Source organism: Polyodon spathula, chromosome 11, assembly GCF_017654505.1.
Source record: "Polyodon spathula isolate WHYD16114869_AA chromosome 11, ASM1765450v1, whole genome shotgun sequence".
Classification (NCBI taxonomy): Eukaryota; Metazoa; Chordata; class Actinopteri; order Acipenseriformes; family Polyodontidae; genus Polyodon; species Polyodon spathula.
Genome location: NC_054544.1, coordinates 11,932,523 through 11,947,891, shown reverse-complemented (window position 1 = coordinate 11,947,891; position 15,369 = coordinate 11,932,523). Strand labels below are relative to the sequence as shown.

Genomic DNA, 15,369 nt, shown 5'->3' with positions numbered 1-15,369 from the left:
TGAGTACAGAGCCCTCTTCTGGAAATCGTGGTGTATTACTTCTCCCCATGTTTCAGAAAGCTGTCATTTACAGTTTATTTGTATAAGGTGATGGAAGTCAATGTATATTTTAAATATATTGGTCATGAATGACATTAGAAAACATTAAAATAAGTAGAAGTCATGTACTCTATCTGAAGTCTCTTATGCTGTCGTTTTGAGTGCTTCTCTTTACTGGCACTTTATTTGCAGTTTAATCTAAACTTGCTGAATTGCATTGAATGACCTTCTAGAGACAGACAGTGTAAACTATATTGAAAGTGCCAGCTGTAAGTCATTTTATGACCTTCGTAAAGACAAAAGTCCTACCAGGCATCACATTGGGAAACGGCTGACGCGGCATGAAACTCATTGTGCTCTGGGGTGCAGCTGCCAAGACTAAACAAAAATGATTATAGCTGTGTAAAATTTTAATCTGCTGTGCATGTATGGAATAGCCCAGCAGGTTGTGCTGTTGAAAAGTCGGGGCATTGCCTGTGCTCTTCCATTAGTACATGCTGATAAAAGTATAAAGCAGTTTGATTAGTTTCCAAAATCTACAACTAGCAAGTACATGGCTTAAATAAATTATATGCAGCAACATTTAGGGATCAGGATACAAATCTGCATGAGACAATGGCAATAAAGCATGAGATGCTTATTCCCCTAAAATCCTGAGGGATTTCATTAAAAAATCCCTGTCCATAATTTTGTACAGGTGTCTTGGAATACATGTGTTCCACTACCATAAGTGGGGGGCTGTCAGTAAGTGATGAGTCATTGCTCAGTTTATTTTTTGAAAGATCAACGTCCCTCTGATTTGCATTGTTTTTCCTTTGTGTTTTTTTCAGCAAGTCTATGATGGACTTGTTGGTTGTACTGTGTGGGAAGTATCATTTAAACCCATCAAGCCATACCATAGAACTCCTCTCAACTAACAGAAACCAAATCAAGTTTAAACCAAATGCATTGATAGGAGAACTGGAAGCAGAAAAAGTGATATTGAAGCCAAAAGACATGAACGAGAAGAAGAAGAAGTCTGCCCCTGTAGTGCCTGAGGTAGGAATCATTGAAACTTGTCTCGGTGCCTGACACCATGCTATAAGGTGAAGAGCAACTTGGTATATATTGCTGTACTTGAGATCGAGATTTTGTACACTGGAAAATACGCCTTGTCTTGGTTGCTTGTTAGTCTTTTCCCATGGCCAGTCCTGAAACACATGCTCTAACAAAAAAAAAAAAATGTATATATAAAAGGGGGGTGTTTTTTTTTTTTTTTTTTTTTTTTTTTAGGCAGCTACAATTTCAGAGAGTGGTTTCATAAGAATTGGACCCTTTTGCTATCTGCCACTTAAATACAGCTCCATTTGATATACCCAAAACCAAAATCCCAGGTGGAAGGAAATTCTGCACAAATAAACAGTGCATACAAGTATCACACTGGAAAGGGAGATCAAAGGGGATTTCAACAGGGCATTATATTGAAATAATTTTAAAAAGAACGTGCAGACGATTGTATAAGAACTGAAGTATGTGTTTATGTACGGTAATTAAAGAAAGCAGCACACATTTATTTTCTATGCATATGGGGAACCAATCTTTTTTCACTGCCCTTTTTTATTTTTGGAATTATTTTATTTTTTAGTTTCACCACACAACAAACTTTTTTTAGTTTTTAAAAAGAGCCGTGATCAGGTAAATAGGATAGGGATCCAAAGTCACGTTTCTCATATTACAGATAGCCTAAATACATACATTTTAAAAGTATTTTTCTTTATTTTTTTAATAAAAAGTAATTTTGTGTTTTGAACAACAGCAACAGGGTATCATGGAGAGCAGCTCAATTAACAAGACATTTTTGGTTTCTACAGGCAACAGTCCGGCTGGTAATAAACTATAAAAAGACTCAAAAAACCATTTTAAGAGTTAGTCCACAAGTACCTCTTCAACAACTGATACCTGCAGTTAGTGAAAAATGTGAATTTGATCCAAAGCGCATTGTATTACTTAAAGAGGCACAGTCCCGGGACGCTCTGGACTTGACAAAATCCCTCAATGATCTTGGATTAAGGGAAGTGTATGCACTGGACACTGGAGGTGAGTGGCATTGCATGTATCAGCATTGCACCTAGAGTGATAAAGCATTTCGGTAGTGCTAATAGAATTTTATCAGTGGCTGAAATGTTAAAATACTGTGTTGTATTTCGGAAAATAGAAACAAACACATTCCTAGTGTAATTTTATTTGCCAGAAAAAAAGCTTTCTTTTTAATAGAGTTGTAATACTAACTTCCCTGTCTAGGGTATTGTTCTTCTATAATCTTATTGCACTTTACTAAATATGTTCTACAAGCATCAGCGGTCACAAGTATAAGCCACAGTTGAGTGCACTGCCAAAAGATAAGTCCAGTCTTTTAAATGCCTTTTATAGTGACATTACACGTGTGGTTGGAAACCATCACTTCAGCTTGTTGATAAATGGTATACTTATATTTTTTTAAATTTAAATAAAAAAATAGTTTGGTATGTAGTTGTAATGGCTTCCTCTTTTTCCTAACTTCATCTAAATTGTAACTGGGAGGCCATTTCCTGGTCTGTTGAGTATGGAGAATAAGCTAAGTTTCGCAGTTGTATTTAGCTCACCAGATAATTGAAATGTCATTAGTGATAGCCACATTCCAACTGCGTATGTGTGTGTGTGTGTAGGCATGGGTGCCAAGAATTCTGCGTATAAGGCAGCATCCAGTCCTCTTATTGAGGTACAGTACAGCAGAACAGGCGATCAAGAATAGGTTCATAGGCTTGTGAATCTCTGGAAGTAAGAAAATATGTACTCTAAACATAATACAGCTTGACAATCTTGCTTCATAAGGTTGTCTTGTGGTAGTTTGTAGAAGAAAAAAAAGCCCACTGTCTAAACGGATGAATCGTGGTGACTGTCATTATAGCACTGTCCTGTGTTTGTATTGGTGGCTGCTTTTTTATTTTATTTTTATTGTGTACACAATCACATATTGTCATTGTATTTCTCTTCCAGTCATTTCTTCTTCAGATGTGCACAGCTTTTCTGTCCATCAAGGTACAGTAATACATAACAATGTATCAAATTAGTGATATATATATATATATATATATATATAGGAACTTGGTAATTATCGTTTAGACTCTGAAATAAGTACATTTTTTGAAAAAACACTACAAAATAAAAATTATGTATTTTGTTACCTTGGTCCTATGAAAATAACAAGCATGTGGATTTATTTAAATCTGAGAATGTGGATATAATGCAGTAAAGGTTAAAAGTAAGACTTGTTTTGTAGCTGTTTTGTAGAAGTCAAAAGCAAGTTCTTCAGTTCCTGCTGCAGATGGCTTCTGAACTGTATTTCTTTTGTTTATTGTTTTGTTTGTTTCAAGTAGATAACATGGCCCAAACAAGCAGTGAGATTCTTAAGGAGCAAGAAAACAAAGGATTTTTTAATATATTTAGAAGAAGCAAGAAAAAAAATGAACAGGTTGGTTATGTTTGATAACATGATTTTCTGTCTCCAGTATACTTTTTAAAGGTTACAATGTCTGATGTACACTGTTCATGGTAGTGCATGCTGTTTTTTAATCCAATTTACAACTTGGAACTAAACTGGCTTAAATTCGATCAGATTATTATTGTTTTTTTAGGGATACACCGAATCCAAGTTTTGTGGATTCGGCCGAATACCGAGTCCATCTCAAACGATTCGGCTGAATACCAAATCTACAAAAACTGTCAAGAAAACTGAAGGAAACTGTTGAATGAAGAACAGACAGGCAGCTACTAACAAAGGACGCGCACAATCTATAGTTTTGAGCCTTTTAGTTAACAGTATTTTTTATTACTGAATGGAAATATATCCCTGAAAATAAGATTTCAGTTTGAAACTTACACAATTTACTGCTAGCCCCCTCCCTCCACAACAGAAACGTCAAAATACAGAACTATTTACTTTACCATTACAAGAAAGGAGACCACCACTGTTGCCATAACCAGTGGTGTAATCGAGTCGGAACGCTCCAGAAAAATGTTACGGTACTTTTTTCTAACTAGAACATTTACCTTTTTTTTTTAAATTTATTTTTTTAAAGAAAATACTTCTATAGAGCCAGACCGCTCTGATTTGGGTGGCTGGCATCAATGAAGCAATCTATTTTCTGTCTTTCCATTGAATAAGAATCAGAGTCTCTGAATAGCGTGTATTTTAAATGTCTGTAGTCAAATCTCCCGCACAATTGTCTGATTCAGTTGTCCTTGTGATGCACTGAAAGGAACATCAGTACTTCTGTTACAAACTATAGTACTACTTTAAGAAGGATAACGTTTTTTTTTTTTTTTTTTTTTTTTTTTTTGGTAACAATGGGGATGGTGACAGCTGACAGCAGAAGTGCATGCTACGATTGTGGCCATAAACTAAGCTAAGCTAAGTTTAAACTTAACTCTTTTGTACTTCTGTCACAGACCCGGGGACTGGAGTGAACAACTGCCCTTGCATTTAAGTTTTAATATATATTACAAAACCATTAATAAGTGCTACACCTGTATTTAAAATTAAAAGACACTGGTAGGTAATGTTACTCACAATTTACAATGAAACAATGTTTATTTATTTAAGCTAATATTCAGAATGTAGTGTACAATTAAATTGTTCAAAACTGTTGGCAAATAATCTTTAAAAATACATTTTAAAAAATGTACTGATACAGTTCTTGTAGTAATGTGAATATTTATGTATATAATGCAGTTCAAGTTATGCCACTAGAGGTCAGTAGCGCCCTACATACTTACCCTCTACCTAGGATACCGTGGGGTCGAGGAAGTCCTTAGGAAAACACTAATGTGTAGGTTTCAACAGATTGTTCTAATAAAGACACTGTGATTAAAGTTATACTCTTGCATCTTGGATCTTGGGTTATTACAGTTCTTAAGTTGATGATGAATAAAAATACTGAGCGTTAGTGTGATTCGTAATTGTATTGGATGCAGAGCTCCAGAGTAATGTCGGGAGGTGGACATGATATACTACAGCGTGGTGATTGAAGCTCTGCGCTGGAGATGACATAATAGAAAAGAATAGAAAAAAAAAAAACATGCATGATAAAAAATAGTAAAAAAAAAATAACCAAGACAACATTAACCCGCTAGATGCTTTCAAAACAGGCCAAATTTGGCTGTAATAACGGCACTATCAGCACTGGGGGAGTAGCCTCAACGTCGCATTCGAGACCCACGCGTTACCTATTAAAGTAAATCCTTCAAGTTCAATGTACAAATAAAACGTAAATTCCAATCATTTGTGTTAGAAAAAATCTATTGTAATTGCCATTCCGGTACTTTAAGATTTACGACCACAACACTATTTTCTACTGACAAAGGTTGAAACGGAGTTTTAACCTGTGTCACCTGATCTGAGACTGAGAGCTATGAGGAAAATATTACCGTGATGAGTGACCGGAATGATTTCCCTGCAAAATAAAAACCACATTGGTTTAAATGCACCGCGTGTGTAAAACCTATCAAATAAGCTATGAAATCGTTTAAAAAATATTTTAATAAAACCCCAAAGTTCCCAAATGGTTCAACTTGTATTGGCACATTGCAGAAATGAAAATTTAATTCACTAAAACGTATATTGTTCAATTGTGCTGTTGCATACTGTGGTATGTTTGCATTCAGCAGCTGCGTGTGTTTAGTGCGTGCACCGCAAGTAAAGGAGTTGAGAGCTGCGACAGAGTTCATAAAACGTGTTCTTGTTATTAAATACTGTACGACCGTTACTTTCAATACCGGATTTGTGACTTTTATTTAAAGAAGGACTGCACGCATTGGATGGATGTGTTAACGTGGATGTTCGGATTTAAGATTCGGATCCGGTTCACCGAATCCAAAGTATTCGCCGAATCTGAACCCTGCTCAAAAAGCAGGTATTCGGGCCGAATCCTGGATTCGGTGCATCCCTAGTTTATTTATTTATTTATTTCCCCCCCCAATCAAACTTCCAGCTTCAGTTTTCCATTTGATGTGTTGCATTTAACACAACATTACCCAAATGCCTATGTGTTTTTGCACAGTATAGAATACAGCGAACCAGTCAAAACTGTATATTTTCACGTTCACAGTGAATAATTACATTTTATTTAGAAAATATATGGCCTGCTTCAAATGTGGTGGGTGGGGGTCTTGGAAGAGCATGTTGTGTACACTTGCTATGTTTGATGTTGAATGAACTCTTACTTTATCTGTTAAAATATTATTCACAATTTCTTTCTTTCTAGGCTGCGAGTGCTCCAGCATCGCCTACTCTGATTCAGAGACCTGGTATGCGGACATCCCAAAGTGTCCGTGCTCATACATACAGCTCCAGCACACTGCCTTCAGACATGCCGAAGAAGAGGCGAGCGCCCCTGCCTCCAATGACTGCTTCACAGAGCATGCCCCAGGACCTGAGCAACGTGCAGATGAACACACAGCCTGCATCTCGGCCGGACAGGGAGAAGGTTAGTGGCCAGTTTAGCTGTGCACTACGTCACATGCTTGTCGAGGATATTGGTGTACAAGGTGATTTTGGAATCCCAATGAAAGTGAACGAATGGCAGAGATGTTCCACGTGTTATATAATATAGGGTATACCCCTCTGTGGTTCTCCATTGCTTAACTTAACTTTATATCTCACACAATTGAAGTCCTGGGATAAAGACTTTGAAATGTATGAGGTGTTGCAATGAGTCTAGTAAGCCAGAAGAGGGCACCTTTCAACAGCATTTACATTAAACTGAAATTAAGAACTGAACACAGACCAGGCTTCCTTTTAGTCAAATGATTCGTGCTACTACTTCTCATAGAACAAAGAGCCTATTGAGCTAATACATTGAATTGCAATTAAAACAGTATATTTAATGCTGTATATTAAATGCTGATCAGTCATTATGAACACCGTAGCCAGCTCTACCACTTTACTATCCCTGTACACTATTACATGTTTAAAATTTGGGACGACAGCTTAAAAGAGTAATGTTACATTCTTTCTTTAGAGTGCACACAATTATTAGACAGAAGCAAAAGCATGTAAATCATTGAAGGAAAGTATCTGTTTAAAAAAGTTGAGCTTGATGACATATATAGGTAATTAGTGCAGATTTAATGAGTAAATTTGAATGCTTCCTTTTATGTGTGGTGCACATTGTAGGACCTGGTTAGAATGAAAACCTGGTCTGTACAACATGTTTCAGACTTTTTTCACCACCTGCAGAAAACTGGGCTGTAAATATGAATGATTTCTGAACATTGGATGTAAAAGTAGTCGGTCCATATAAAGTTACTCAAATGTAACACAATATTGAAGAGATTTAGGTTGAGGAGTAGTTGAACATTCTCCTTAGAACTTGCAAGCCTAATTTTGTTTATCAATAATTATCCAAGAAAATGTATTTGTTAATTTTTTTTTTTTGTGGGGAAGGGGAGTCTGCTCTTAGACATTCTAAACATTTACTGTTACAATTAAAGTCAAACTTATTTCCTTCCTATTTGTTTTTAATGCTTACATATGAAGCAAAAGCTATATAAGTTGTTATGTTTTTTGTTTTTCAGGATTTTACTGGAATAAGCAGACAAGCATCCTCAGAATCCTCTCTGAGGAGTACCAAACGGAAAGCCCCCCCTCCTCCAGCGCCTCCCTGCAAAGTGGCACAAGAACAGCCCCTGCAGGAGACTCATAATAAAGGTAGGGTTCATGAGGATTTATTCCAATATGAATGCAAAGCAATAGTTACATGTTAATGAACACAAAATCTTAGCGTGATTTTGTATCTTGTACTGTAAATTAACTTGGGCTAACATGTGTAAATGGTATTTGTAAAAAGTACATGTGTTCTACAGTTCAAGAAATAAATATGGTTCTGGTTTCTGATCAAAGCAGTAAAGTTACCCTAGTTAAATATTGCTAGAAACAGTTGGACAGATTTATGTACTGTAGTGTGCCAGGGAGTGAAAAATAAGATAACAATGGCCTTAGTGTTTCACATGATTCAGTACTATTGAGTTGGCATATGAGAGGAAAAGGGCTGATAACGAAGATTCCGTTTCATGCTTGGTTTTAAAAATACATGCTTTCATACACCTCTGTGTAACTTGTTTTATGTTTTTTCTAAAGTCTGCTTTATGTGAAAAATACCATGATCTATTATGTTGAAATTAAATCTCTGAAAGTATATCCGTTTGTGCAGTAGGTCAGTGCACTGCACTGTGCCATGTGGGATGTTTTAATACTTGTTTTCAGTGAATACAATAATTTTAGTGGATTTTGATGCTGGTGCTTTTGCTCTGTAACACCTTTTAAAACACAAGCTTGACATACTGTATTTGCATTACTGAAATGATTGTGCACTGATGCTTTTGCCATGAGTGATTACATCATCGTTACCAGTACTCTGTGTCGTTAATTTGCATAGTTTTAGAATACTTTTATAGCCTGTAGTCATTTTTTAAATTTGAATGCGTTCTAAAAACTTTAAACATGTTCTTCTGAAAGTTGTTGTTTTGGAGGTTTTTTTTTGCATATTAGTACTTTTTGTATGTATTTCTGCAGACAAAAGAACAGCTTTATTATTATTTTCACTGGCTTATCTACATTTCATGCTGTGCCTCTCACAATCTGGTACCTGATGGTGAACAGCAAAATATTCCTAGCCTTTCAGCCAGCACTGATACACACTACCAGCTGAAGACTGCTGAATGTTTTAAGTTCATAATTATTTGTAATGGTTTAATGGACCTCAGTGCACTGATACTGCTAGGCTGAATGAGAATCATTTTTTATGTTCTAAGAGCAGATGCCATTCTTAAATACTTCATGTACATATAATTTGCAAATCTGAGTAACATTTCTGTTCCCATCTACAGATAATGAGGAGTTTCAAGAAGGAAGTGAATGAATGTCTGAAATGTTCCAAGCTCCATGTCCTCTCTACCTGCTCTGAACTTCTGCTTTTCACCCTTGCAGCTCATTCCCTTGTGTGGTGGTGTCTTTATTTATCCTGTTCTTCTTCTGTGTCTTGTATTGATTGTTTCTGTCCATTCAAACCCCTTCACTGTTAACCTGAGATTGTATACCATACTCTGACATGCTGTTTTTTCTTTTCTTTATTTCTTTTGCTATCTGAAGTGAATGTGTTTTTGTTTTATAACTGGAGAGCTATCAGACTCAAAAAATAGTTTACAGGGAAGCTAATCATTTATTTTAGATGATAGATTTTTAAAATCCCATATCGGATTATTTTAGCAACTTTTCTGTCACCAATTGATCCAATGTAATCGCCTTTACTTGACTTTCTTGTTTTATTAAACTTGTGTTTTAATGTTGTATGCAACTTCTGTATCTGTGTTCACTTTGTATCTTTCATATTCTCCCAGAAATTTCTGCTATTGTTTCAATTTGATAAACCCTTATTCTTTCTGTGCTTTGTGTTCGCTGATGTTTCTGTTCACCATGTCACCTTTTAAGTAACCAGAGTCCTGAAGAAAAATATATTCCACAAAGGCATTATTATAATTTAATATACACATTGAGCATTATTATAACAGCAATATAATTTTAATTAAATGATTTAAATAATCCCCCAAAATTATTGTGTGTGTTTTGTTTTTTTAAACCCCTCCCTGCACACTTATTTCAATGTTGTGTGTGTGTTTTTTTTTTTTTTTTTTTTTTTTACTGCACAGAAAGTAATATTTGTTCGGTTTATAATGGCATTAATATCCTCTACAGTGCTAGTTACCTGTGAGATAATTGAGCTTGTCATTCCTTTGTGCCTTCAACTCAGGGCACCTAACTGTCTGAGGTCCATTATCTAGCGGGTAATAACCTCTTTGTGCACTATGTTTTATATGAGAAGTAGTGATTTAGTTTTAAAATATTTGGGGTGGAGATTGTGTTTTTCTTTAACGAAATGCATAGTATGATACTTAAATTATCTAATCTATTTTTTATGCTTTCTTCTTTTTTTTTTATGGGTTCAGCTGGAGTTTTCTCACAGCACTGCCTTGAGGAAATAAACGAAAAGGATGAAGCAATTGCATCAAACACTGGGGATTCAGGAACCACTATGCAGGGACAACAGGGAGTGCATTGCCCCTATATGTCTTCTGATTTACCATCAGACAGTCGGGAAATTGAAACTACATCAGTACCTGATAGTGCAGACATGCAGAGCTCCCTGACTATATTTGAAAGCTGTGAGAGAGAGAAGCGGAATGACATGACCACAGATGGCAAGTACGAACTCATGAGACAAGCACTTATTAGTCCTCATACAGGCAGTAGGAGAGGGGATGCATTTTTGCATTTGCACAGAATTTTTAAAGAGCCTGCTTCAGTTAAATTCTGATTGTTTTATATATACAAAAAATGCACTTATCAATCTATTAAATACTGTAGTACAAATAGATTTTCACAAATGTTGGAAATATATACAGCTGGCCTGTTAAAACTGTTATGTCTATGATGTAAAACAACTTCGTCATTATCTTAGTGGCCATTTTCAATAACAAGTTTGTTAAATGTTACATTTTTTAGACAGGTATGCTTTTAACTTTTATTTCAAACAAAATAATAACCTGTGTCTTGACAGACAAGCCAGCGTCATTGTAAACAGCCAGGAGCGTGACCACAGTGTTGAGGAAATTACTGGGCATTCTGTAACTCCTGGCTTGCAAAACAATGGTAAGCTCTAAAAACATAGTATTTGATCCTGGGTATGCTAGTACATGTAGATTTTTCGCTTTTCTTTTTGTGGTTATTTTCATGTTGTTGTTCAAGTCTAAGTGTAAAGTTAAGTATAATGTTAGATGTTAATCTCTATATCTGAAACAATTGAGATACACATTTTGTAGGGTCATATAAAAAATAAATAAATAAATAATAGGTTCCTGCCCTTGAGCCCCAAGCTAACATTTCAATTTGTAGTGTTTTGTAATTCACCATTTTGTAGATTAGAGAATAATACAAAACTTGTTACAAGAAATTCCTTGAGTTATCTACAACCTGTTTACTAGTTGTGTAAAAAAAATGGTGCAAATTGCACAAGAGTAAAGCCTTTTGTTCTGTGGTTCATTTCAGAAGTGGGATCTGTGACATGCAAGAGTGAGGAGACATGCACTGTGACTGCAAGCGAGGAACCAGTAAAAGAGCAACAGGTTACAGCAAGCTGCATAGCCGTACCAGCAGATGAAAGCAGTAAAGAATGTGACACTGAAAAAAGAAACAACTTTGAAAAGATTCAGGACCCTAAAAATAACTCTACTGTTACCAGATCTGTGAAAATGATAGATGCACCCATTCAGGCATCGGCTGAAATCGACAGTGAAGACCCAGCACATGAGGAGACAAACGAAGAGGTGCAGGGCCAAAGTATCATTAAAACACATTTTATAACTTCAGAAAAACAAGTACATGCTTCTACTGGAACTGATATCAATTTGACTACACAAGAGGGATGGACACAGGATATGTCAACTAAGAAATTAAATCCAGCAGAGAATGAATGTAATTCACCTCAAACCTATGAAGAGACTGCTGACTGCCAAACAAAAAGCCCTGTGGTCTACAAGAGAGACTCTGAGCCTAAACCAAAGCCTTCTAATGAGGCGACAAGGGACTACATACCAAAGATTGGAATGACTACTTACAAAATCGTGCCTCAAAAGTCCTTGGAGAAGCTAAAGTTCTATGAGGTTGAAGTGACACTGGAGGTCCAAGACAAGACTCGGAATCTAGAAACATTGACTCCGTTAATCGACTCCAAGGCCAAGGTACCACAGTACTCCAATGTACAGAGTGCCTCTGATTCAAATGAGACTCTGAGTCATAATATTGGGGAGACTATTCAACCTAGTGAGATGGCTGCAAAAAATGACTATGTTGTAATTAATAATGAAGCTGCACTATCTGGGTATAACGCAGCTCAAATAAGTGTGAAAGAAGCTGCAGGAACTTCAAATGATGGCCAACCTTTATCTCCATCTAAGATGCACTACCAGCCACCACCTCTGTTGGGAGTGAAAGAAAAGAAAATTCCACCTGCTACTAGACCAAAACCTGGGTCTTTCCGCTTGCCACAGCAAAAAAGAACACCTGGGTATTATGTAACTTCAGCAGCTAGTAAACATGGAACAGGGTGTACCAGCCCTGGTCCTAATGAGAAACCCCAGAGCCCTGCAAACGAGAAGGACACCACACCTGACAAGACTGTTGAAACTGTAGACGAAACCAGTTTTCCTCCCCCACCACCAACTGATTTGTCTGAAATATCAGTAGAAAAAGTTCAAGAAAAAGGAGGAGCTGCTGTGGTTTCAAGGCCCCTAAGTTATCCTAATAAAGGGTCGGCAGGATTGAGTTTCCTTAAATATAGGAGTTTTGCTGCTCCCAAACCGTATCCCTCTACCTCCCCAACTCCCTTTGCTCTTGCTGTGTCTTCGGCAGTCAAGCGCTCTCAGTTTAGCAGAGGATCGTCTTTAAAGGCTCACACTTCTCAAGAATTGCAAAGTGCATCTTTTCTTCAAAGTTCTACAACTAAAGAGGTGAAAGAATCGTCCACAGTCTTAAAAGAATCATCTACTGCTATTTACAGTTCTTTACAGGTAAGTATTTAATAACACCTTTCTTGCTGTTCAATATAAGATATGAAGAATTCAAGTAATAGACTATGAACTTGATTAACTCTTCAACACAAGGTCAATATAAACAGATTTCTAAAAGTATTTGTGCGAAATAAGGTTTTACCAATACTATCATTTATAATCCGTTTTTTCTATGGAAAATTCCTGGTTGTGTGCTTGTGTTGTATACTTCAAATATACAAAGGCAACATTATACAAGTAAGAGTTACTGCTACATCCATGTACCAAATCCCTTCCTGTGCTGGTTAAATTAGACTCCAATCAGGTCACGTGATCAACCACACAGGCAGTCCCTTTTGATTGCGCATCTCCTGAAGAATTCCCTTTTTGTGACCAGTTCTCTTTATTTTAATATTACTGATAATCTTTATTGTAGGGAAATGACTGTCAGGAAAGACAAGAGGGAAATCAGGTGATGCTGCAGGTCCAAGCCCAGTCGTGCACTTCACTGGGTAATGGGACTCCCGCCCGGGTATCTGACATTAGTGACCCTGAGGGGATCCGCAACACCCTCCTAGATGCTATTCTGTCTGGAGACGGGGCTGCCAAATTGAGAAAAGTAAAGGGTTTTTAAATATTGCAACTGCTGAATTATTACTGTACATTTTAGTACATTAAGGGGTTTGGCCAATTTTAGACTTTCAGTTAAAACAGTATTGATGTTCTTCTTTCAAAGTTGTGTTACAGTATGGTGTTTTAGGCTGCTACACTAGTTGGTGCCCTGACCTAGTTGTCTGTAGTCTTGCCATAAACCATGTGGTATAGCAAATCTTTTTTTTCCATATCGATACTTAAGTGTACATGCTACCACCACATATGAATCAAGATTTTTTTTCCCCCCACATAGCTTTTACATTTATCATCTTTGACTTTTTGCTTATTTCTGCTGTGATTTGTGTAAATGTAATATAGCACTTTAGAAAGAAAATGCCAGTACCAGTATTTGCAAGAATACATTATTTTTAGTAATGCCATGTCAAGCCAGGCAGCTAGATTTTATGTACATCTGTGTTGAATGACAGCTTTGCTCTTGGGTTGCTGTTTGTGTCCATACAGTATGTTTATTTACATTTGCTGTGCAACATTTAATTTGGCATCCACATGTACTGTATTATTGTAACACTGTTTTATATAATGGCACTTTTGATGTGTTCTTTTTCCAGGTTCCAGCTGCATTGAATACTATATCTGTTAATGGAGGATCCATACCAACTCAACCTTGTTCTTCATCAACAGAGTAGCAACTTAAAGTGTATTTTGATGGCTTACGTTTAACAATCTGCATTATAAACGCCAAATCAATAGGTACTTTATTGTACAAAACATGCAAGGTAGAGTGACTCAAGATTGCAGTGGAGTTGAAATACTGTAATTCTGAAATATTGATTTTTATTTTGCTGAAGAAATAATTGAAATAATTGTTCACATTCTTGTTACTAAATAAGAGTATTCTGATTGCAAATAAAATTGCATATTCTTGAAGATATTATATGTATATATAAATTAGAAGAATATTTTATATTTTGCTTCCATGGGTTTGCTGGTCATGTAATTTAAAAATATACTTCTATCACTTGTTGCCTTGAAGTATTTGACTTTTTTTTTTTGGTTTTATCGATGTTTTGATTTTGAAAGTGAATTGTATTTTTACAGTATCACATTTTCAGGTGCTAGGCCCAGGAATCCTATAGCAATAATTAACTAAATATACAGTGCTGTCAGAAAGTAATTGCTTTATTTGTTTCCTTGTCTTTGTCTTGAACCATCACATAATTTGTATTTCTTTAAAAATTAAAATTAAAAGTAAAGTCTAGTTATGGTGGTCAAATGGTTGTGGCTGTTACATGGACGGTCATGCAACAAGTATTAATGTTGAATATAGCTAGCATACTGTCCCGTTCATGTGTGTTATATCACTTAACAACTTTGAACATGAACAAGTTTAACAACGTACTTTTCTGATGTTTTAAAATACATTGGGTCATTCCATAAACATAAGAATCTGTTTGGTATACAAAGTAAAAATGTCTCCTGCCTTTTAAAACATTTGGCATTATACTACATATTTGTAACCTGAAAGATTGCTTTTGGTAAAACACCTCAGGAAAGGTATACTACTTTGTTTTAATTCATTTTTTTAAATAATTGTAATTAATCTAAATATCCAAGAAAACAAATGGTTTATTAATTTCTGATGGAACTGTATATTTATGTGAACCATTATTGCAAATGAGTCGATTCATTAATAGTGGAGTGCTTTGCTTTTTATGCCATTATATATACATGTAAATGTGTTTTGGTTTTTGTTTTTTTAAACCAAAATGGTTGTCTTTCCAAAACTAACATCCTGGTTTTCTTGTTTAAACATTTTCAGGGATAAAAATGAGCTTGTTAAACATTTCAGTAGACTCATTTTTGTTAGAAGAAAAAACAGTAATTTGTTGAACTGAGGCCACACATGCCTTTTAAAAAACAAAAAGTGTGCTGCTTATACATTAAAAAATTAGTTAGAGATATTGTTAATATTTAGCACGGGTTTCAACAGAACCAACAGCAAAGAATTGGCATTCAGTGAATGAAATGCAAAACATGTTACAAGTTATTGTTAATGTCAATGAAACGACAGGGGGGGGGGGGGGGGGGGGGCAAGAT

At 35.9% G+C, this 15,369-nt stretch overlaps 1 protein-coding gene across 4 annotated transcripts in view; it reads left to right on the top strand.

The window, feature by feature from the left end:
* Window positions 1-15,135, top strand: part of LOC121322741 (cordon-bleu protein-like 1) — a 39,340-nt gene extending 24,205 nt beyond the window's left edge. For 3 of the 4 annotated variants that reach the window (XM_041262997.1, XM_041262998.1, XM_041262999.1), the window contains 11 exons: window positions 870-1,077; window positions 1,890-2,115; window positions 3,055-3,096; window positions 3,435-3,529; window positions 6,321-6,542; window positions 7,633-7,765; window positions 10,060-10,315; window positions 10,671-10,762; window positions 11,159-12,678; window positions 13,094-13,276; window positions 13,881-15,135. In XM_041262997.1, coding sequence (XP_041118931.1) covers window positions 870-1,077; window positions 1,890-2,115; window positions 3,055-3,096; window positions 3,435-3,529; window positions 6,321-6,542; window positions 7,633-7,765; window positions 10,060-10,315; window positions 10,671-10,762; window positions 11,159-12,678; window positions 13,094-13,276; window positions 13,881-13,958 — 3,055 coding nt within the window. In that variant the 3' untranslated portion in view covers window positions 13,959-15,135. The remainder of the gene's footprint in view (window positions 1-869; window positions 1,078-1,889; window positions 2,116-3,054; window positions 3,097-3,434; window positions 3,530-6,320; window positions 6,543-7,632; window positions 7,766-10,059; window positions 10,316-10,670; window positions 10,763-11,158; window positions 12,679-13,093; window positions 13,277-13,880) is intronic. The other variant, XM_041263000.1, reaches the window with a different exon arrangement.
* The last annotated feature ends 234 nt before the right edge of the window (window positions 15,136-15,369 follow it).